Source organism: Rutilus rutilus, assembly GCF_951802725.1.
Source record: "Rutilus rutilus genome assembly, chromosome: 24".
Classification (NCBI taxonomy): Eukaryota; Metazoa; Chordata; class Actinopteri; order Cypriniformes; family Leuciscidae; genus Rutilus; species Rutilus rutilus.
Window position 1 is genome coordinate 7,617,184 of NC_140228.1, and position 25,439 is coordinate 7,642,622.

The 25,439-nt window shown below is 36.5% G+C and overlaps 1 protein-coding gene across 5 annotated transcripts in view; it reads right to left on the minus strand.

Moving 5' to 3' along the window:
• Positions 1-25,439, minus strand: part of pde1ca (phosphodiesterase 1C, calmodulin-dependent a) — a 53,377-nt gene that overhangs the window by 1,763 nt on the left and 26,175 nt on the right. For 2 of the 5 annotated variants that reach the window (XR_014626109.1, XM_084398490.1), the window contains exons 3-16: positions 23,048-23,161; positions 21,705-21,887; positions 21,335-21,401; positions 17,397-17,513; positions 16,592-16,732; positions 13,177-13,277; positions 12,964-13,092; positions 12,198-12,299; positions 11,915-12,035; positions 9,168-9,249; positions 8,964-9,087; positions 7,552-7,724; positions 6,169-6,516; positions 4,554-4,610 (exon numbers count right to left, since the gene is read on the minus strand). Coding sequence is in view for 4 of the 5 variants with exons in the window: in XM_084398490.1 (XP_084254616.1) it covers positions 4,554-4,610; positions 6,169-6,516; positions 7,552-7,724; positions 8,964-9,087; positions 9,168-9,249; positions 11,915-12,035; positions 12,198-12,299; positions 12,964-13,092; positions 13,177-13,277; positions 16,592-16,732; positions 17,397-17,513; positions 21,335-21,401; positions 21,705-21,887; positions 23,048-23,161 (1,859 nt within the window). In the remaining variant the exon portion in view is untranslated. Of the gene's footprint in view, positions 1-2,080; positions 3,030-4,553; positions 4,611-6,168; positions 6,517-7,551; positions 7,725-8,963; positions 9,088-9,167; positions 9,250-11,914; positions 12,036-12,197; positions 12,300-12,963; positions 13,093-13,176; positions 13,278-16,591; positions 16,733-17,396; positions 17,514-21,334; positions 21,402-21,704; positions 21,888-23,047; positions 23,162-25,439 lie in introns of those variants that run through there. The other 3 variants (XM_084398492.1, XM_084398493.1, XM_084398491.1) reach the window with 3 other exon arrangements.

Here is a 25,439-nt window from a genome sequence, read left to right on the forward strand (position 1 = left end):
AAAAAGTAATGAATGCATCAACAGACATTAGTGTAGAAAAAAAAAAAATTAAGATAAAATACAATCTCATAACAAATTATACACTGGAAAGTAATAAAAAGGTAAACGAAACAATTTGTGTGTATATAAAAATGTCCAAGAGAATGTTTGACTGCAGTGATGCAGTACACTAGATGGCCAACAGATGGCTGCACAGTACCATATGATTTATGTACTGCTGATCGGAATATTATTTTATGAAAATGTTCGGTTTGAGTGACGGTGAAGTTACACTGTACGTGAGGATTTCAAAACCAAAAAATAAATAAAAAATAGCTTAGTTTTGACACAAACAGAGGTTTCCTGACAAACACGTATGTAGGCTACTCAACTAAGCTGAACACGTGACAGTTACTACAAAGCCGACGTAAACACTCATTAAGGCAGAATCTCATTGTGCCATATTTACTCATCAACTTCAATATTCTATAAATGTACAGCAGTTCACCTAAATAATCTCACATTCTGAGCCTAAACAAGGTTAAAAAGGACTGATATGATATGTATATTCCATCTGTTAATATCACAACTCACACTACATGCTTGATTTCTGCATAAAGCAACATATCACAAATAATAAAGGTTTCAAAAGAGGGGTTTACCATAGAACCATTTTTGGTTCCCAAAAGAACCTTTCAGAGAGCAGTTCTTAAAGGATCCATTTGGTAACACTTTATTTCGATAGTCCACTTTAGACATTCTATAAGTGACTTTGCACTAGCAGTCATTATTAGTAGACTATCTGCTTCAACAGACATTCTACTGACTATAAGTAACTTTGCAAGTACATGTTAACTTATTCTATTAACCTGAACCCTAACCTAACAGTCTACTAATATTCTAAGAATTAGTTAACATGTAGTTGCAAAGTTACTTACAGTTAGTAGAATATCTAAAGTGTAACCAAACATTTTATTCTTAGAGTGAAATAAAAATTCTAAAGAAAATGTTCCATGGATGTTAAAGGAAGGTTCTTCAAGGAACCATCAATGACAATAAAGAACTTTTTTGAAATTTAACGGAAGGGGAGGGGCATAAACAAAAATGATATCATATATAATATTCATATTTTATAATGGCACAGTATCAACCAATCAAATGAGCTTTGCAAAGTTCAGCAGCACAGCTGTGAAGAGCAACATGCAGACTGAACTTGAGATTTTCCAGTAAAAAAAAAAGAAATCTCTCAGATCTGAAGAAAACGCTGACACAGATATGGTCAAGACATGATTCATGACCCAGAAGAACCAAGGACAACTAAACAGGAAGATGAACACGACACAAATGACAACAGAGAATAACTCACAAGGATCAGGAATTAATAACAGATTTAAGGCAATAACGCTTCTTTCCTTTTTTTTTATCTTTCTTTCTAACCAATGACTAAGTATGCATTGAATGATGGCTTGCAGTGACCTCCAGTTAAATGACGTACAGACATTATAATCATCTTTGGTTGAGGCAACAGAGACATTTACACAGGATTTCGCTGCCTATTTATAACAGCCTATATTAGGCTTTACTTTTTTTTTCTTTTTCGTTTTACATCATTTTTGTTTTCTACATTTCTACATTAGTTTTTATGAAACTAATATACAGAAAGATTCACATGAACAGGCGCATTATACCGTGTGTGACAAACTCTGAGAAGACAGAGACATGAATACCTCGCTAGGACAGTGAACTAAAAGACTAATATCAGCATGCAGCATCTAACACATCAAGATGCTCGTGCTCATACTTTATTCTATTTCTTCATTTACCAGATTAAAAAAAAAAAATCCCTTTTTATCTCTGTCAATTCTCAGATGAATAGTACACCCTTCAACAATTCATCTATATTGTTCATACCAAATTTCCCTATAAACACTTCATAAATAATATAATATTTTATATACATCAAATACAAAAATAGAAGAGAATTCAAAATACAACCTAATGTCAAAATAAGTACATTTACTACATTTTTTAAGGTCTCGAAGAGACGACAATGGTTGCAGAGGGAAAAAAAAAAAAAAAAAATTGGCCCAATAGATTTGGCTCATATAAGAAAATCAGATTTATTTTAATGCATACAGTGGGGTTCAAAATTCTACAGTATTTGTTCAATTTAATGCAAAAAAATATATATTTAAAAATTATAATGTACTAAATATTAACAATTTGAAATTTTCTATGTAATTTCACAATATCCAGCTGATATAGATGTATGTTGTGCAAAACACATACGACAACATAATTTGAATATTCTATCAAAATTACGCCGTATTGTGACAGAACTGATTATTTGTGTACTCAATGAGTTCTATAATCAAAGTGACATTGGTAAATGATAATGGATCGTTAAACTAACGATCCAAACCTCCGATCACAAGAAGCTCCTGAAAAGCATATGTACAGAGGACACACGTGATGGAAACCGTACAGTATCAACATCAAAACAGGACGACAGGAACATCAAATCCACAACTAGCAATGATAACAATGATAAAAACAAGAGGTAAATGAACACTAGTTCTGCAGACATTCTTTGACCGCGTTGAAGGCGATGTGAGGGACTGAAGTTCTCCCTCCGTTCACTGTCTGTTGCAGGTGTTGCCAGATGTTGCGCCGTCCCCGGGGGAAGAACATCAGGGTGGTTTCCACAGTCGTCTTCATGTGCGACGAGAGTTTCTAAAACCTGCCGCGCGTCTCTTTGCGTTAACAAAGTGTCAGTTCTCTGATGGCCTTGTGCATCTCTGAACAAATAGCTGGCAAACATCCTTAAAAGTCGGATGTGAATTAAAAAACGAATACGAAGATTGTCCATCAGAGACAGAAAGATGTGATTTTTGGAAAGAAAAAAGATGAATAATAAAAAAGAACCACCAGGTGACAGCATAGCACAGGGTTTGGAGTCCTGCAGAAATGGAGCTGCTAGTTTGCATCAGGTGCAGATTCTGCCGGTGAAGACGAGGAGATCCCACAGATACTGTGCTCGTCTTCAGAGTCTGCAGAGGAGAGCAGATATTTGGCACATTTAGAGCTCTTGTTCCACAGCTCTGACTGATGTCTGACAAGGGGAATGAGGCGATACGACAACTCTCATGCCATGAGCTCAGATGGAGGGAATTGAACTTATTTTGATGAATTTGATGAATGAACTGGTTTGCTGCTGGATTCATTATGACTTTTAGGGATACTTCAATGAAAAATGTATTCTCTCATCATGTCGTTCCAAACCCACATGATTTTCTTTCTTTAGTGAACACAAAATGAGTTATTTTGTAGAATGTCTTGGCTGGTCTTTCATACAACAAAAGTGGTGTTTGACTTTATATCTTGGACGATGGATCTTGATTTGGTGCAGTATGTTTGAAAGCACCTCTGAACAAGTACTTTTTGTCTTATTTTCCAGTTAAATGTATATATAAAGGTCCTTGAATCAAAATACGCCATCGTTCAAAATATTCTTTATAATTAATTTTTTATTCAGCAAGGACGCATTAAACTGTTCAAAAGTGACAGTAAAGAAATTTATGTTACAAAAATTTCTATTTCAAATAAGCACTGTACTTTTGAACTTTCTATTCATCAGAGAATCCTGAAAAAATCACGTTTTCCACAAAAATATTAACTGTTTTCAACATAGATAATAATAATAAGTGTTTCTTGAGCAGCAAATCATCATATTAGAATGATTTCTGAAGGATCATGTGACACTGAAAACTGGAGTAATGATGCTGAAAATTCAGCTTTGCATTTAAAAATACATTTTAAAATATATTCAAATAGAAAATTATATTTTTTGATCAACTAAATGCAGCCAAAGAAAGTCATACAGGTTTGGAACAACACAAGCAGAGTAAATGGTTTCCTTTTTGAACTATTGCAAGAATGAGAAATGCAGAGGTGAAAGAAAATGCATGAAGGTGTCAAACCAACATAATGTGGGTTTTTGATGAGAGGAAATGAACCTGAAGTGACTCTCTCCTGCAGATAGCGGCTGAATCCCAATTGACATGCTATCTGTTCTACCTCCCGAATCATAATAATGTTGAAAAAAGTATGCTAAAAGTGCCTGGATAACAAACTACTTACATAAGATTTTTAGAGGACTGTATTCATGGATGTTTTTTGGACCAGTGTGACTCCCAAGATGATAGTTTCTCTGATGCGTTATGGGAGTGCAATTTTATGATGTCGTAGTCAGTGTAGTACACTCTGTCCTAACCATGTGCAACACAATAAAAACTCAATAAAAGCTCTTCCATAGAAATTTAAGTTTTTGTTCTAACCAAGAACAAGACGATCTGTGAGTCACTTAGTTCAGACTTCTGTCATAATGATCTGGGTAGCTCCGCCCTCAGTGAAATCTCATTGGTCAAAACATCAGATATGTCCTCATTTGCAGTCATTTTGGTTTTCAGCGTGGACATATTTACACGAGTGGTTAGAACACAGTGTTCATTGTATACATTAGGATTCAGCCACTATGTGATGCAATTAGCAGTCAAAGGAGATGATGGTGTTACCGTCTGATCTCTTGCTTTCACTGTCGTCACTGTCAGGTGAGTTCAGTTCCTCGTTTCCTGACATTCAGATAAGACACGAGTCACTAACCGAGTCTGCTTAGGGCATGCAAACAGACAAACAAACAAACAAACAAACAAACAAAAGAAAAGACGAGCGCTTTTCTAACATAAGCACCCATTTCGCCTTAACTATTTAACAGCATTATTGCTCTCTGTTTTTTGTTTGAGTTTGTCAAGTGTGCATCTACAGTAAAAGATGAACATAAATGCATATACAGAATTCAGAATACTGTAGCACACAGTGCTTTCAAACCACAATACAAGCTACATTACAGAGTAACATACTAGTAAGTAGTATACACTAGTTAGTACACTAGTTTGAGGACATTAAAGGCCCCGGTATACTTCAAGCCAAATCGAAGAATGAACTGGTGTGACATAACTTTGAACAAAATCAGGCCAAAACAAAGTTCACATCAGGAGTTTGAAAAATTATAGTAGAAAATGAAGGTGTGATTCTAATCAAAAGTAACAGTCACTGTTTTTTTATGTTTAATACGGTAAAGCTGCTGCTTTAAAGCAATCTACTGTATAAAGTGCTATATAAGTAAATGTGTCTTGACTTGACTGGAGTGCCGAATTGCAGAGCTTGTTCAAACAGATTCACATCATATGCTTTCTTAACTGCTGTTTTCTCACTACTGTTATTTTTGTTGTATTGTGTTGTGCTATTGAGATGAAAGCATGCATTACATATTCATCTAAACGGCACACTCAGTGTGGGCAGCGTTGGGATGTTCGCTAATAGTATACCGCTGGTCACGTATTTTGAACTTCTTTTCACCTTTTAAGCAAAGAATGAAAAAGATCTTTGCCTTGAGTATATCGGGCCCTTAACAGTAAACTACACATTACATGGCAATCTATACACCGTACTGCATACTATAAATTGTATTGGATACACTATAGAGCACGCTACACAACATTGACCACTCTGTATAAAACACATTATGAGAATAAGAATTAGAGTGCGCTACAAGTATATTAAAAACTATTAGAACATGATTTCCAACATGTAAAAGTTTGGATGCGACAGTGCGTGGTTACAACACAAACAATGACAATGTTAAGCAAGGGAAAAAAGTGGTAAAGCAAGTATAGCACAGGTTATGATAGTGATAGACTGATATATTGGCATTGAAATATTGTTTATCAGCATAGTACGATAACAGTTCTACTCCAAAACCTTTTTTTTTATTAATTTTGAGGAAATGTTTTAAATTAATGTAAATTAATTAGGAAATATAAAATTAAATCATTAAAATTAAATAAATAAACATTTCTAACATTGTTTACTCATATAAATGTAAAAAAAACCAACTAAATATTATATCGTTTAATATTCAACATAGTATTTTTAATTATTATTTAGTACTTTTTTCACATTATCATAACCCATATCAGTCAACCACTAGTTTATGTCAAAGGTCACTCTAAAGTATCAGTCAGTACAGGTGTTTTGGTTAGGACACCACATTTTGTTAAAAAATATGAACATATCATTGCAAATAACAGTATATAATTGTAAAGAACTGTTGTAAACTTTGACACTCACCGTTGTGTGCTCGCAGACTGTTGTCCGTGTCACTTCTGGTCTCGGGCTCTTTGGCATCAGACGCTGGTGTTTGAGCCCCATTCACCCCCCCTGGGTCTTTATTGCCCTCTTCCTCTCTGGGCTCCTTGTTATCAACTGCAGCTTTGCTTGAGTCTTCTCGATCTGTCTTTGCGTCCTTCTCTTCTCTTGTGTCTTCCTTCAGTTTGTCTTGAGAATTCACACTCGAGTCCGTGTTGATTTTGTCTTCTGTTTTAGTATTAACATCTTTGCTGTCACCGCTGTGTGTGTCTGTGTCCGTTTTCTTTTCTTTCTCCTCGATCTCTTCCTGTTTGGCCTTCTCTTCTAGATCTAACACACACAAATGCAGTTCATTATTACTGAATATGGGCAATAAGATATGTCAGGCTTCTGTTTTGGATACACTACTGGTCATATGTGGTCAAATACTGACATATTTTTTCATGTTTTTGAAAAAAAAGAATATACATTTTTGGTACCAAATGTCTTTACTGTAACTTTGATCAATTTAATGTGTCCATGCAATAAAAAAAAAAAAAAAAAAAACACTTTACTGACCCCAAACTTTTGAATGGCAGCGTACATAAATAACAAAAAGGACATAACAATACATTCAAAATTTTAAACTATATGATCCACTCCAGTGTATTCTTTGCATTGAGCCAAGAGTTCAGTCTGTGATGTATAGATCTTCTTTTGGTCAAACGCTATTCAAATTAACAGGTCAGAGTTTAACAATCTTTTGGAATATCCTTGCATTTCTCCTCTCCTACATTTGAACAAGTATGACTAGAAATGAACGAAACAGGATGTATAATGTGACAGCAAGTTAATGCAACTGCCAGAAAACATAAAGAGTTCCTCTGAGATCTGCGGTCACGTCGTATGTCACTCCACAGTCATAATTTAATATTACAACATCTTTTATGTACGAAACATGTGCCAAATGGGGATCAAGAGTCATGCTAGGAATATTTATGCTTGTTTTTTTGTTAAGCTTGAATCTTTTATTTATATTGAATTCATTTATATTTCTGAGACTAGATTTTTACAAGACGAGTAGTGCTTGATCTTGCATACTAAGGTATTGTGAATGATGTGTGGTTGCCCTTAGTCTCAATGATTTTCTGATCTCTAGATATGGCTTGGATCCATCATCAAACTAGCTGTAATTTGATGTATCATTTATGTATGTTCAGCATAAGATACAAGCCAAATGTTAATATTTAGTGTTAGGGGTTTGTTTAAATCCCCAACCCTTAGTCTGAGCGCCAGTAGCAAGCAGCACTAATAATTTACAGTGCAACATCTCGATTTATCTTGATATGAAAGTGTTTTCTTGATATTGGGTGTGTGCGTTTCTACCTTTGGCGGCTTGTGCTTTCCATTTTTCCCGGTTTTTATGCACTTCCTCGTTCCAGGTGACTTTGAAGGTCTTAAATTCGACAGCGTTTATGGAGCAGTTATGGGAAGTGCCGCCCTCCGAACCAGTGCTTCTCACACTAGACCGTTTCCCATCCGACGGGATGTTATTCAGACTGCACAAACACACAGAGAAATGGTTTATTTAGCTTATTTAGTAAATGTTTGTCTTTGGATTATATGAAAGTACATCACTTTTAAGTGTAATGTCATTAGTTACATTACAAGGATACATTTTGACCAGTCGGTTTCATTTTTAATTTAGATCAATTTGCTAATAACTCATTCAGATTGATTTGTGAACCTCTTTTACTCATTGACAAGAGCCGACTTAAAATATTTTTTTCCACAAAGTTTCAATTTACACAAGAGCAATATCTTGTTGATACAATATTTTTGATCAGAGCAGATATACAAAAATATCATTTCACTGTAGAAATTGACTTTGAAATTGGTAAACGGAGAAAACAGAATCCGCGGCATGTCGTTGATTACCACAGAAAATGATTTCCAGTCGACTTTTCGGACTTTTAAACTGAAGTACAGTACGTAATTCCTGTGGCTGGTTTTTGCTCCATGTAAACAGTCCATTTCTGCTATCTTTGTTATGTGAAATTACTGGCTTTACATGGTCATGAAAGTACTTTGATATAATTTTGGATAGGCAAAGCTAATACGTGACTCTATCAAACCAATCTCATGTTAGCATGTATACTAATTCTTGTGTGTATTTTTCATCCTTGTGCAATACCTCACCCTATAGACTTCTGTTGTAAGTTAATTACTGTACACATGACTTTTGCTTGTTTCTGCAAACTGAAGGATGATTTTAAATAATTTTCATATATACACTAGCTTTCAAAAGTTTGGGGTTGGTAAGATTTTATAATGTTTTTGAAAGAAGTCTAAAATGCGAACCAAGGCTGCATTTATTTATTTATTTACCAAGGCTGCATTCAGCAATAATGTGAAATATTTTTACAATATAAAATAACTGTTTTATATTTGAATATATTTATCAAATATAATTTATTAAAGCTGAATTTTCAGCATCATTACTCCAGTCTTCAGTGTCACATGATCCTTCAGAAATCACTCTAATATGATTTGCTGCTTAATATTTTTGTGGAAACCAAGATACATTTTTCAAGATTCTTTGATGAACAGAAAGCTCAAAAGAATAATTTATTTGAAATTGTTATAAATGTAATGCTTCTTTGCAGAGAAAAAGTATTAATTTGCTGAAAAACAAATAAAAAATACAGACCCCAAACTTTTGAATGTCAGTTCTTTAAATATGGAGCTTTAATAATTTAATAGTGCAGCGCTGTTGCCGCTCATTCAATTGTCCTCACCTGGAGCGCCTGAATACGGCCAGGCCAGAAGACGGTGAGGCCTCTTCGATCAGCGGAGTCACTATTTTATCAATCATCTCTGTCAGCACAGTGAAGGTGGGCTCCACAATGAAATCAATGAAACCTGTTAGAAAAGTGAAACACAGCATTATAATACAGGGCATACCATATCCTATTAATTCACACACAAGCCTGATCACTCACCGATCTGAGACTGGGCCACCATGGTAGACTTTCGGTCACATAAAGGAGAGAAAGAAAGTCCAAGCTCTGCCTCCTTATCGCCCTGTAACATAAAGTAGAAGAGCACAAGGACCAATCAGCACAGGTTAGCATTTCTGATTATGATTATATTTAATAGATTTGAACATTTCTGGTAGCACTTTATTTTATTCCTGTTCCGCAAGTACATACTATGTACTTATTATAGTTATTACAATAAGTGGATAATAGTTCTGAGTTCTGAAACTTACATATTGTTTACATGGTATATTGACTTTTATTTCAAAAGATCAAGAAATTAGACTTCTCATGATATGACCCCTTTAGTACCTGACCAATCCAGACGAAATAAAGATTTCGGCTCATTGCAATTCAACTGGAATCCCTTGTGTTCGGCTCAGCTGCATTCTCATTATTCCTCTGAATCAGCCCATAACACTTCATTTGCAAATATCATAGATAATCCTGAGAAACGATAGCTGTAATTATCTTCGCTATGATTGTCTTTAGGCCAAATAATAAAGCTATGACCTCTAAAGAAAATAGGCTCTTAACAAATTACGTTCCACAGGATGTTTTGCAAATCACACCTTTCACGGTCATCACCAATTTCCTTGAGCAACGCTGAGCGATATTTCATCCTGACCCTGAAATTACAATTATAATTTCTGTGGGGTGATTTACCTGCAATGAACTGATCAGTTATTAGCCTAAACATCAATAAATCATAGATTCAATTTCACTCTTGTAGGAACACCAAGACGGAACCGGTGAGATATCAAATCAGACAATGGCAAGTTAATTGGTTTGGGACTATTGGAGAGATAATCATGTCTGAAAAACACACTGTTAATATCAGAATTACATCCGTTTTCATTTAGCAAAGGAAACTGAACTCTACCGCATTATATATTCAATCAAACAAAAAAAGAAAACTCTGAATGACTTTCTACATCTTCATAGAGATGCAAAAAAGATGATGGAACGAAGCAGCCGAGATTCAAATGTTGAGGTTAGAATGCGGGAAATGGATGTTTAGAGGAGATTAATGGGATTTTTACAGTGGCCGTTACAGGCTTGGAATGCTAAATAAGATTAAGACTCAATCTGAGATTAGATCAGAGTGCTGATGACCACAGAATGGGAATATGGACGATGAAATGACAGAGCAAGAGAGCGTGAGAGAGAGAGAGAGAGAGAAAGAGAATGCTCACTGTGTGATTGAAGAACTATAAAGATGTCTACGGGACACTGCTCTCAGCTTCAGACAGCACGCCCACCGGCCATTCACGATGCATATTGCACACAAAAATAGCAAGAGCTTACTCAAAAGCTCAATCTCCAGTCTGATTGTGAACACAATTTCCGGGAGTCGGGGTGCAAAGGGTTTTTATAGGCCCACTGGGAAACAAAGCTGTGTTTACAAGGTATTGGTCTGCTGCAATGATGAGCACTTTCTAGGAAGAACTAGGATGGATTTGCGGCAAATTAAATTCAGATCACAGACATTTAGAGTTTAGTTTGAGGCATTTACTTTGTAGCTTTTTGTATAAATTATTCAGCATTTATTTTTGTCAAATCAAAAAGAAAAGGAAGACAACGTATTGTGCAATTTTTTTTATTTATTTTTTGCACGTTCACAGTAGTTTTAAGATAATTACGGGCATTTTGTCCTCAAATTCGAATTAAAGGGATAGTTCACCCAAAAATGAAAATTCTGTCAGTAATTACTCGCCCTCATGTTGTTCCAACCCCGTAAGACCTTCGTTCATCTTCGGAACACAAATTAAGATATTTTTGATTAAATCTGAGAGTTGTCTCACTCCTCCATAGGCTTCTAAGGGATTGAAACTTGCTGGCTCAGAAAATGTATTAAAGACATCGTTAATATAGTCCAAGTGACTCCAGTGGCTCAATCTTAAGTTTATAAAGCGACGAGAATACTTTTTGTGTGCAAAAACAAACAAAAATAACGACTTTATTCCACTTTTCATTTCCTTCTCTCTGGGCCTCGGTTCTTTTCGCGTAGTGTTTAAGCGTAGCGCGTCTGTGTTGCACGTCACCACGTATCACACATGACCAGCGTCGGCCAATAGTGAGCCTACGTGGTGACGTGCAACATTTTTGTTTGTTTTTGCGCACAAAAAATATTCTCGTCGCTTTATAAACTTAAGATTGAGCCACTGGAGTCACTTGGACTATATTAATGATGTCTTTAATACATTTTCTGGGCCGGCAAGTTTCAGTCCCTTAGAAGCCTATGGAGGAGTGAGACAACTCTCAGATTTAATCAAAAATATCTTAATTTGTGTTCCGAAGATGAACGAAGGTCTTACGGGGTTGGAACAACATAAGGGTGAGTAATTACTGACAGAATTTTCATTTTTGGGTGAACTATCCCTTTAACTAAATGCAATAAATAAATAAATAAAATTCTCATCACACTGTTACAGCGATAAAATGATCCTGTCTGGACACATTTCTATTATTAAAATAAGCATGCATTACATGAAGTAAAACAAATAACACCATATGTATAAATACTTTACAGTTTAGTTAAATTAATCTTTAATATCTTAATTTTATATTTAATTGATTTAATATATTTTGTATATATGTATATATATGACCCAGAATAAGTTTGATAAAGACGTATATGCTTATATTATTAGAATATAAGACACTGACACTGGGGTTACACTGAAATCCCAAGGTGTCGGGACACCGACCTGTCTGAAGAACTCCTCCAGCAGTGAGGTGGTCCAGCGGTGGTGCATGTTCCAGTTTTTGGCAGGGTGGCTGATGTCAGCGGTGTGCAGTAACAGGGATAAGGCCTTGGGTTTATCAATCCTGCAGAGGACAGAGATGTTCAGCCCCTCAGAGCTGTTATAAACACTCTGTCCAACCTCTCATTATGTGGATATGAATATCTGTAGATGCAGAAATGTTTTCGAATGAACAGTGTGTGATTATCTTCCTCCTCGTTACCCTGATGTGTGTGACCGAACTTACGCTTCTGGCTGCTGGAGGAAGTTCTTCATGGCTTTAATCTGCTGGAAGTGACAGGACATGTCGGTGGCCAGGACCATCTCGACCACCAGGGCCCTCAACTCTCTGAGAGAAAGAAAAGTCTGAAGTAATACTTCACAGCCTTTACAGCATGTTACATTCAGTAAAGAGCTCTCGTCTTATCAAGAACCAGTTTTGATGTACGTATATGAATAAATATATTTTGATTTGATATACATTGTACACTCAAACATATTTGACCTTAATCTGGCACAGGACAGATTATATATTTAATTTCAGTCATACAATAATTTTCACGTGCATTTACTGCATTTTATGCAATACAGGTTCTTCATGTAGGCATATTAGTTAGTTATTAGTTATTATAGGTTTTATGAAGCAGGGGTTTTCAAACTGGGGTCTCCCAGAGGGTCCCATGAAAAAGGGGAAAATAGTGTTAAAAAAAACACCAAAAATGTTTTCATTCTGCTTTTAACATCTTGGCCAGAAATAATGAGATTAATAACTATTTTATTCTACTGACAGTCACATTTACTCTCACATTTACTTAGTCACAGTCACTCTGCTTTTTACACATTTTACATAGTCTATTATATTCATATATTTAAATATACATTTAAAGTATATTTTAATATAAAAACTCCTGCAATAAAAGCACCTGAACTAGAAAATAAGTTGAAAAATAAAATGTTCTCCGCAAGCAAGATCACTGATTTAGCTGATTTGAGGTTTGCCAAACGTTTCTAACCTCCAGTCATCTTTCGACAAATTGTAGAGGATGTTCATTTCATCGTCTTCCTGCAGGAGGCGATATGCAGCGCTCACGTGGTGGTTTTCCTGTACGGCACGGTCATTGTATAGGATGGCTGTGTCGGATCTGTAAAACACAAGTTCTGTTCAAGGCCACTGATGTATTGGGTCTGCTGAACTGAATGATACTGGAGTTTACTTTCAATAATACCGGGTCTGTATGTGGAAGTTGTTGGTAGTGCCAGTGTGTTCGTAATCGTGCACAGCCGCGGCAAACAGCATAGCGAAGATCTCTAACTCAGTTAACCAATTCTGGAAGAAGGGAAATAACAAGAAAAATGCTGAAGAACCAAGAAAATCTAAATCCCTTTAGATTTACAGTTCAATTCTGATTCACAAGCTGGATTCGATTACGATTCTTCTGGATACATTTCCGCTATAATGTCCATAACGTACAGGATAGTATTTAAGACTGATTCAAATCAGTAACTCGTCTTTATGAACTATTCATTAAAAGTCGTAAGAGTCGGAATCAGACTCCACTGCTTGCCCTGTATATTCTTGATTCACTAAAAAGAGCTGGCTCAAAAGAGTCATACGTTCAGAAATCAGACTACACTGGTCACCCTATACATTTTTGATTCACTTATAAGAACTGGCTCAAAAGAGTCATACGTTCAGGAATCAGACTACACTGGTCAGACTATACATTTTTGATTCACTAAAAAGGACTGACTAAAAAGATTCATAAGTTCAGGAATCAGACTACACTGGTCACACTGTACATTTTTGATTCACTAAAAATGACTGACTAAAAAGATTCATAAGTTCAGGAATCAGACTACACTGGTCACACTACATTTTTGATTCACTAAAAAGAACTGGTTCAAAAGAGTCATACGTTCAGGAATCAGACTACACTGGTCACACTGTACATTTTTGATTCACTAAAAATGACTGACTAAAAAGATTCATAAGTTCAGGAATCAGACTACACTGGTCACACTACATTTTTGATTCACTAAAAAGAACTGGTTCAAAAGAGTCATACGTTCAGGAATCAGACTACACTGGTTACACTATACATTTTTGATTCACTAAAAAGACTGGCTCAAAAGAGTCATAAGTTCAGGAATCAGACTACACTGGTCACCCTATACATTTTTGATTCACTAAAAGGACTGACTCAAAAGAGTCATAAGTTCAGGAATCAGACTATACTGGTCACCCTATACATTTTTGATTCACTAAAAGGACTGACTCAAAAGAGTCATAAGTTCAGGAATCAGACTATACTGGTCACCCTTTACATTTTTGATTCACTAAAAAGAACTGGTTCAAAAGAGTCATACGTTCAGGAATCAGACTACATTGGTCACCCTATACATTTTTGATTCACTAAAAGGACTGACTCAAAAGAGTCATAAGTTCAGGAATCAGACTATACTGGTCACCCTTTACATTTTTGATTCACTAAAAAGAACTGGTTCAAAAGAGTCATACGTTCAGGAATCAGACTACATTGGTCACACTATACATTTTTGATTCACTAAAAAGGACTGGCTCAAAAGAGTCACACATTCAGGAATCAGACTACACTGGTCACACTACATTTTTGATTCACTAAAAAGAACTGGCTCAAAAGAGTCATACGTTCAGGAATCAGACTACACTGGTCAGACTATACATTTTTGATTCACTAAAAAGGACTGACTCAAAAGATTCATAAGTTCAGGAATCAGACTACACTGGTCACCCTATACATTTTTGATTCACTAAAAGGACTGACTCAAAAGAGTCATAAGTTCAGGAATCAGACTATACTGGTCACCCTATACATTTTTGATTCACTAAAAGGACTGACTCAAAAGATTCATACGTTCAGGAATCAGACTACACTGGTCACACTATACATTTTTGATTCACTAAAAAGTACTGGCTCAAAAGAGTCATACGTTCAGGAATCAGACTACACTGGTCACACTACATTTTTGATTCACTAAAAATAACTGGTTCAAAAGAGTCATACGTTCAGGAATCAGACTACACTGGTCACCCTATACATTTTTGATTCACTAAAAGGACTGACTCCAAAGAGTCATACGTTCAGGAATCAGACTATACTGGTCACCCTATACATTTTTGATTCACTAAAAGGACTGACTCAAAAGATTCATACGTTCAGGAATCAGACTACACTGGTCACACTATACATTTTTGATTCACTAAAAAGTACTGGCTCAAAAGAGTCATACGTTCAGGAATCAGACTACACTGGTCACACTACATTTTTGATTCACTAAAAATAACTGGTTCAAAAGAGTCATACGTTCAGGAATCAGACTACACTGGTCACACTACAATTTTGATTCACTAAAAAGAACTGGTTCAAAAGAGTCATACGTTCAGGAATCAGAATACAGTGGTCACACTATACATTTTTGATTCACTAAAAAGAACTGGTTCAAAAGAGTCATCCGTTCAGGAATCAGACTACACTGGTCACCCTATACATTTTTGATTCACTAAAAAGACTGGCTCAAAAGAGTCATACGTTCAGGAATCAGACTACACTGGTCACCCTATACATTTTTGATTCACTAAAAAGACTGGCTCAAAAGAGCCATACGTTCAGGAATCAGACTACACTGGTCACCCTATACATTTTTGATTCACTAAAAAGACTGGCTCAAAAGAGTCATAAGTTCAGGAATCAGACTACACTGGTCACCCTATACATTTTTGATTCACTAAAAAGGACTGGCTCAAAAGAGTCATACGTTCAGGAATCAGACTGCACTACTTGTCCTGTATATTTTTGATTCACTAAATAGAACAGCTCAAAATAGTCATTTGTTCATGAATGAAACTACACTGGCTGTGTTGTAATGTTTGTTTTAAAGTGCAGACTTTGAAGACAACTCAATAGAAAGATGTTTTTGTGCCTAGCGACCACCCTAACAATCACACACCAAGGCAAAAACCACTCCAAACACCTTTTGTGTTCAACTTTCTTCAAACCCACTTCATTATCAGACAGTTTAAAGCCCCATTCCATATTCTTCTATGAATAATAATATCATTCTGCTGAACTGAAGATAAGCATACAGGAAATTAAATTATATTAGTTCCTTATTCTTCTGCACATATACTCTTCTTTGCATAACATTATCTTGTATTAGCACTAAATCACCAAAGAGCCAGCATAACAAAAAGAAATCATCAGTGGTGTAAATGCTAGGGGGCAAATAATTTGTCAGAACGCCAGTGTGAAGTCCACACATCACGGAGAGGTTAATGAGCCCACTGCGGGAGTGACAGGAGTGTGTTTTGAGGCGTCGAGGGAGATTAACTTCCTATCGATTGGTATATGAGCGGCATCATGAAGCGAGAACGGACCATTCTGAGGGCCCCAACCTCAATAAATACCTCAAGTGCAGTGTCAGGCTTAATACAACATACTTCAACAGCTCAGTTCAGTAGAAATAATAATAATAAACAACCGAGGGGACTCGATGTACATGATTATTTTACCCAAGTACACATAAAGATACACAAATCCCGATGGCAGGACTGTTGATTAAATTCATACAGCATAGGAGACTGCGGTGCAATTCTGGACTTACAACCATGCCGGTCTTGAGCAGAAGGTAATGCACTGTCTGGGTGACGTCGGCGGCGTGGATTAGGTTATGGTATGGGTTTCTGTGTTTGCTGTAGCCCACCTCCAAGGCCTCCACAAAAGACACCAGAGCAGAAACAGGGATCTGAGGAGATGCACAAAAAGGCCTTAAAATCGGCATGAAACAGAAGTTGCGATAGTCTATTCCACCCTATTCTCCAGTATTTCTAAGTGAAACTGCTTCTCAAACAAGAAAAAATGTAGGGCGTGTCAATCAGGAATTGATTGGATTGTTGTGGTTTGCTATTGGTCGATCTCATGTGAGTGACAGGTTGCCCCGCCCTCGCGCTAGTCATCAGAGAAGAGAAGAGATGTCATTTCAAGAGGAAGGGGAGGTATTTTTATTAAAGATTACGAGGGCACATGAATTAAAAAAACAATGATGTGTACGGATAAATCATATTTTAATAAATACTGCAAAAAATTCATTAAAAAATAAGAATTGTCAATTTTGATTTCATGGTGACTTTAGAATAACAACCCACAGATGATCCTCTGGATGTTGGTTCCTTTGCTATGAAATGTCATTATGATGGTTAAATTCAAACATGCTGTAAATGTGATTTCAAAAGAGATGGTAAATGATGGTAAATGTAAAAATACATTAATCTTTCACATTACCTTATTATAATTTACTCAGTTCAACAATACCATGATATTACAAAGGAAACCACTCTGAGATAAAGTTTTACGGTTTGAAATCTTGACCTTTTGGTCTTATAATGAAAACAAAAGAGAGAGCATCTTACCTTAAAGCGATTGATTAAATCATATCTGGTCAGAAGTTCATAAAAAATAAATTTCAGTGAATGATCTGAACTGGCATCATTCAGTGAGAAGACGTCAAACGACCACGTGTCCACATGCTAGAACAACAACAAAACAGACAGATCTGTCAGTGTATTAACATCTTTACCATTATTATCATATCAATACAATCAACTTTTTAAACATGAAATACACTATTGCTCAAAAACTCTTGAGGTCTGTAAGATTCATTAATGTTTTTAAAAGAAGTCTCTTATGCTCATAAGGCTGCATTTGGTTGATTAAAAAACAGTAATATTGTGAAATATTATTACAATTTAAAATAACTGTTTTCGAGCATATTTTTAAATGTGATGTATTCCTCTAATGGCAAAGGTGAATTTGCAGCATCATTACTTCATGATCCTTCAGAAATCATTCTAATATGCCGATTTGGTGCTCAAGAAAAAGCATTTTTTTGAAATAGAAATATTTTAAATGTCACTTTTGATTAAATGAATTCGTCATTTCTGAATAAAAGTTTCATTCAAGAAAGACTCCAAACTTTTGAATGGTAGTGTATATAATCGTGGATAACGAGGAAAGAAAAATCATAAATGAGATCTCAGTGCATCTTCTGAGCTATGTAAAAGCAACTTCTAAGACTTCATTTTACGATGCCTATAAACGTGATAAGATGTTCACAGTCCGGGGTCTTACAAATTGCTGCTTTTGCATAATGTAGCCTAGTAATACCAACCTCATTTCTTTTTTTTTTATAACATATAAATTACTTTCACCTCCCTTATAAACAGGGTCTATGATGAATGATGTGTGATTCTATCATGCTATACTTCAATCCTGAGTCATGAAATGAACCAATAATAGTACAGAAGATTTGGTCCACATTATGGCCGCCTGTGGTTTATCCATTAAACTGCGTTCTCGATTTTTCTCTCCCTCTCTCTCTCCCATCTACTCTGAGTTTGACCCTCTGTTATTTCATCTCATCACTTTCAAAGAAAGTTCTATGTAGGTTTGATTAGTTGGTTGCAATGAACATTTGCAAAATGCTGCATTAAATATTCACATCCTAAGATTGGAATATTTGTCCTGCACTCTGTCTCAGTCACGGCTCAGAGCTTTCCATAGCTTCAGGCTATGTGCGGCGATATATATGCAGATCTACTGACTGCTGTTAGATCAAGAGAGAGAGAGGCCAAAATCCTGCTGCGAAGCTACCAGGACATCCAGTACAAACCTGCAGCCTCATTTATAAAACACTCATACGCGTATTTGATTCTATTTTAAAAGTGAGGCAAAAACTGTGTTCTTATACAACCTTTTTTTCTGATGACTTAAAGTGATGTAAGTGAGTAATCCAAGATATTAAAAAAATATTATTTCTACAACATTCATTAGCATTCAAAAGTCTGGGATCAGTGATTATTTGTATTTTTTTTACTGATGTTTCTTGAGCACTAAATTAGCATATCAATACCTACAATGATTCTACACATCTTTATAAATGAGGGCTGGACAAAGCAAGAGGTCTCGCAAGGATTAAAAACTCTTTATATAAAACGAAGCCTAATTAGTTTCAGCTTATTATCTTCATTTTCTATTAAGGTTAGGTGGACGGAGCAAGCAGATTTCTGCTATTGTTTGACAAGAACATCTGTATTAGTATTCTGTTAATTAGTCACTTAGCAGACACTTACAGTACTTGCAGATAAAGTAATCCGACTTGCTTAAGGGCATTAGACTTATAGGGGACTGCAGGATCCCTATTCCATTTCTAAAGTTTGAACCTCTGCCCTTTGTGAGACCAGCCTAGAGGCTTCACCACTAGGACACCACATTATTCAGTTCATTTGACTTTTATCCACACACCTCAGCAAAAGGTTCTGTGTCATGTTGCATGTGGAATTTAAATGGGTTTGAATGTTTACAAATGCTGGGTGATCTAAAAATCTAGATGTTTAGCCCTAGCTTTACATGCATCACAACAAAAATTATTTCATTTAAGTGCCCCTATTATTCTCTTTTGTGAATATGTTACCTTTCATGCAGTGTGTAATGTATATCAAATATATCAAAGTGCATGACAAATAAAGTTACTGTATCCTAAAAGAAAGAATCGATTCTGAAATGCCAAAACGAGTCGTCAGCAAATCCATTCTCACTTCCGTAACAAATCTACGTAGCTTTGTAACAAATTTGCATAATGCCAGCCTATGGTCTTCATTTAGTACTTTGACCCGTCCTCAAACACTGTAGTTTCAGCTGAGAAGCAACATGTTGTAGAAGCATGTCGTGTTGTCAACATGTCGAGAAGGCGCTGTGAATCCACTTCCATATTTTCATAATCCAAAGAATGAGGGCTCGCACTGGATTTGATACATTGTTACTGTTCATAGCACTATGTATCAAGCGCTGAGGAAGCCTCCGGAGCTGAAATTCAGATATGCTAATGAGGGTTTCATTTCCAACACACGCTGTAATCTGTAGACCAATCACAACAGACTGGGTTATCTGACCAATCAGAGAAGAGGAGGAGTTTAGAGAGACTGAATCCATTATTAAACCATTTCAGACACTGTGCAAAAAGAGGTGATCCTTCAATGAATATTATTAGAAAAAAAGTGTTTTTTGGACATTGGATGCATGCTATAGCAGACCTCAAAACAAAATTAGGAACGTTTAAAATAGAATAATAGGGGCACTTTATTTTTTCATTTCAAATGTATTTTTTTTTACCATTGACAATGAAATTCTGCATTTTGTACTGTTCACAGCATAGTGTAATACTACAAACTGCAGGGGTATTTGCTATTCCGAACACAGCCTTAGAAGACAGCAAGAATTTTTGAATCACAATAGGCAACAGAACAAAATAATATTTTTAAAAGATGGTAGACTTATTACTGAAACGACTGTTCTGCCACAAATTGTGATATATGTGAGAAGCTGATAGGAGAACAGATGCAGCAGATAACAGCTCTGAAATGACTCTTGATCGAATAACAGCAGTTTGCTGGATGTACTGTATATACTGGACTATAATTTCGTGTGGAGAAAAGTATTAAAGTGGAATATTTTGAATTTGCTCTTGCATTTTGCCTAATACACTAGCATTCAAAAGTTTGGGGTTGGTAAGATGTTTTAAACGTTTTTGAAAGAAGTCAATATGCTCACCAAGGCTACATTTACTTGATCAAAAATACAGTAATATTGTAAAATAACTGCTTTCTATTTTAAAACATTTAAAAATATAATTTATTCCTGTGATGCAAAGCTGAATTTTCAGCATCATTACTCCAGTCTTCAGTGTCACATGATCCTTCAGAAATCATTCTAATATGCTGATTTGCTGCTCAAGAAACATTTCTTACTGTTATCAATGTTGAAATTCGCTTTGTGATGTTTTTGTGGAAACCTTTTGTAACACTATAAATGTCTTTACTGTAACTTTCGATCAATTCAATGCATCCTTGATGAATAGAAGTACTAATTTCTTTAAATCTCCAATTTTTTGCTCTCCACAATAATGTATGATATTTATTTTTCCACAGTAATTTAAGTGTGATTTTTTGTGTCAAAAGGAAATGAAATCCGTGTTGTCCACATATACAGCATCCTATAAGACTATACCAAAAAACTGTCTAAACTCTCTCTGTCCTGTCCAAACCGCATGTGTGTGTGCGCCAGGTAACCCAGCTGGCCGAGGGACAGATCAATTGTTCACTTCGGTTGATTAAACAGGGCTGTTTGCCTGGACACAAACCTTTGCCTTGTTGTTTCTCTCGTAAGCTATTGTGCATTCAAAACGTGTCGCATTCACATGTTTCGCATTCATGCTGTGACCAGGTTATGCGTGTGTTTGTGCATATGTGCATTTGAGGGCACAACCTCGAATCTGATTCGGCCGCTTCATTACCTTCAAAACCGTGATCACGCTGGGCGGATAGCTCAGCCCCACCATGTTGGAGGTCCGTCGGTACATCCTGTCAGAAAGAGATAACACACTTCTGTCAATGTGTGAGAGCCTCTGGGAAGTGAAAAAACGGGGGAAAATCCCTTGTTTAACTCCAGATGACCTTTAACATTAATATTTTAGGAGCATGCCGTGCTGGAAATATAACACAAGATAGGAAATGCACAGCAGGGTCACAGGTCAGTCCAGATCAATCGATCCAGCCAGTCAGTCCCTGTTTAAAATGTATCAGCTCTGGATCAGTTCTTTGAAAGTATATAGGGTTTAAATTGGTTTACTTTATACTGGTAGCCTTGGAAAACCTCATACAAACCTTTCTACAAATATCCCAGCTTGCACCGCGTGCACAATGCTGCGAAATCGCGGCTTCTCCTCCGACCGTCTTAACATCAGCCCCATCTGACGTGTGAAAGTTGATGCCAACCAATCACGCACTTCTGAGGGAACCGAGTCGGACTGGATGTCACTGAGCTCATCTTCTGTATCCACCAACCGCCTGCAGAAACACACACACACACACAAACATGAGACACGATTGCTGTCTGAAGACACTTGGGTAAGTCATGTCACTTCCGATCACGTCAGATGAAATTTCAGCCAAAACGCCTGTGAGCAAAAGTGATGGATAAAAATATACAATTCTACTTCAAAGACAAAGAAATACAAACTAACATATCTGATCACCTAAACAGAAGCCCATTTCTGCCATGTTAAAAAAAATCATGATTTGGTAAATGATATAAAAAGTAATAATTATAAGATAAAATGCATATTATTACACTGACTCATAATTATGACACAAAGCCAAAATTATGAGATGAAGTCATGATTGTAATATAAAAAGTAATATTGAAATTTATGACGAAAGTCATAGTTATAGTAATAATTTCAAATTTCTCGTAATTATGAGTCATGTAATAATTTAGTTTTTGTCATAATTTCACTTTTTTTATCTCATAAATATGACTTAGTACTTCATAATTTTGACCTCAATTTTCAGGGGTATGTCATGTTTGATCTGTGTTTGAGATTTACTATGATTTGGTTTTTGAGTCATTGAGTTGATCATTAGAACCCATTAGTCAGATTCACGACTGAATCATTTAAACTGGTTTAGTGAACAGAATCAATTTGTTCAATGAAAAGAAAAAAAGAAAGATACTTTAATGGTATTTTACATCCTTTTTGAAGTCTGAAAGCCCCATTCATTGCAATTGCATAGAAAGCAACAATCAACAACAACAAAAACATGTACATTCTGCAAAATGTTCCTTTTGTGTTCCATGGGAAAAAGTCAAACAGGTTTGGAAAAGCATGAGGTTGAGTGAATAAATCTAGAATTTTCTCTTTAATTTGAAACATGGCACATTTCCTTCTCAGATGGTGGCCAAATTTTCAATTTCTGTCTAAACAACTGAAACAAAACACATTAAATACTGGAACACTCGTTGCAGCGAGAAGACAGCATTACAGAGCTGCAATCCCTTTTCTATCTTTATGTTAAATCAACATAGGGGTTTAAGAGAAGCTTTAGGGATTAAACTATCTAACGCACTCTAGGAACGAGATATACCTCTGACTCCTGACATCTGACCACAAATGTGATGATTTAACATGTGATGAAATTCACAATGTGTGTGTCAGAGTTGTGCTTACCTCGTCTCTTCAATATAGACAGACTCCAAAACGGATGCAGCATATTCAAGGTTTTTCTTCAGGTCCACAACAGAAGCTTCACCTCTCTCCAACTGTTTCACCAAACATCTCAGCCTGAAATGGAAAAAAAAGACAAAATTTGATTAGGAAAAATGTCTTGAAGTTGGAAAACTTGGAAAAACCTAGTCTTGAAGTAGATCGGGTTAAAATTGTCAGTGTGCTCAATGGGTTTAATGGTGTCATCAGCCTTTTGCAGTGTGAGGCAAGTTCAGTAAGAGTCTTTAAACCCAAACTGTGAACATACTGTGATTGGTTTGTGGCGACCGAATGCATTTTAGACAAAAAAGAACAGATTCATCCATCATCTTTATTGCTAAAGATGATAAAAGAGCTCTTTATTGCTGACAGTCTCCACATTATTTTCACTTCTCTGAAATAAACTGATGTGAATAAGCTAAAAGTGTTCAGCTGTTATCTAAACCAACTGAAAAGTGTATTATAATAAAGATATACTGTGAAACACCTGCTTTGTCTTAGTTTAAAGTCCCAAATGAAAGTTATTTAGGCATACATATTTGAAACTTTTTAAGCAGCATTTTTTCTCTGGATTCCCACTGGTCATTAAATGAGCAGCATGAAGTGCGCTGGCTACACGGCTGTAATTCAGTGAACAGTATGCGTCACTGTTTTGTTTATGAGCCACATAAAGCATCTCTGAAGTGATCTTCAGTCATGTGGACAAAGGGCCACATCAAAAGGCCAACAGTGATGTCCCAGGTGTGAGCAGCAGAGAGACATTTTTCTGTATGGGTCTGGGTGTTTGCATGAATGGAGAACACAGGAAACAATTTGACCCAATTTCCATCCCAAATGACTGGACCACGCGAGCCAGAGCAGCGTGCGGTGATGATGCAGGGTGAAATCATGCAGTTAATCCACTGTGCACTTAAATTCATAGTTCTGTTTAATCATGTGCTTTTCTAGTGCAGCAGCGGGATTCTGGGATCGGAATCTGCTGATTAACTTTTGACAGGGTACTGTTCATATTTTTGGACATGGTACCATGAAAATTCCATTGTATTCCTCAGAGTTCCATGTAAATAGTATGTGATATCAATATGCACATTTTTCAGTACTATAGTATATACACTCACCTAAAGGATTATTAGGAACACCATACTAATACTGTGTTTGACCCCCTTTCGCCTTCAGAACTGCCTTAATTCTACGTGGCATTGATTCAACAAGGTGCTGAAAGCATTCTTTAGAAATGTTGGCCCATATTGATAGGATAGCATCTTGCAGTTGATGGAGATTTGTGGGATGCACATCCAGGGCATGAAGCTCCCGTTCCACCACATCCCAAAGATGCTCTATTGGGTTGAGATCTGGTGACTGTGGGGGCCATTTTAGTACAGTGAACTCATTGTCATGTTCAAGAAACCAATTTGAAATGATTCGAGCTTTGTGACATGGTGCATTATCCTGCTGGAAGTAGCCATCAGAGGATGGGTACATGGTGGTCATAAAGGGATGGACATGGTCAGAAACAATGCTCAGGTAGGCCGTGGCATTTAAACGATGCCCAATTGGCACTAAGGGGCCTAAAGTGTGCCAAGAAAACATCCCCCACACCATTACACCACCACCACCAGCCTGCACAGTGGTAACAAGGCATGATGGATCCATGTTCTCATTCTGTTTACGCCAAATTCTGACTCTACCATCTGAATGTCTCAACAGAAATCGAGACTCATCAGACCAGGCAACATTTTTCCAGTCTTCAACTGTCCAATTTTGGTGAACTCGTGCAAATTGTAGCCTCTTTTTCCTACTTGTAGTGGAGATGAGTGGTACCCGGTGGGGTCTTCTGCTGTTGTAGCCCATCCGCCTCAAGGTTGTGCGTGTTGTGGCTTCACAAATGCTTTGCTGCACACCTCGGTTGTAACGAGTGGTTATTTCAGTCAAAGTTGCTCTTCTATCAGCTTGAATCAGTCGGCCCATTCTCCTCTGACCTCTAGCATCAACAAGGCATTTTCGCCCACAGGACTGCCGCATACTGGATGTTTTTCCCTTTTCACACCATTCTTTGTAAACCTTAGAAATGGTTGCGCGGTGAAAATCCCAGTAACTGAGCAGATTGTGAAATACTCAGACCGGCCCGTCTGGCACCAACAACCATGCCACGCTCAAAATTGCTTAAATCACCTTTCTTTCCCATTCTGACATTCAGTTTGGAGTTCAGGAGATTGTCTTGACCAGGACCACACCCCTAAATGCATTGAAGCAACTGCCATGTGATTGGTTGATTAGATAATTGCATTAATGAGAAATTGAACAGGTGTTCCTAATAATCCTTTAGGTGAGTGTATATATAAAAAACAAGGTACTA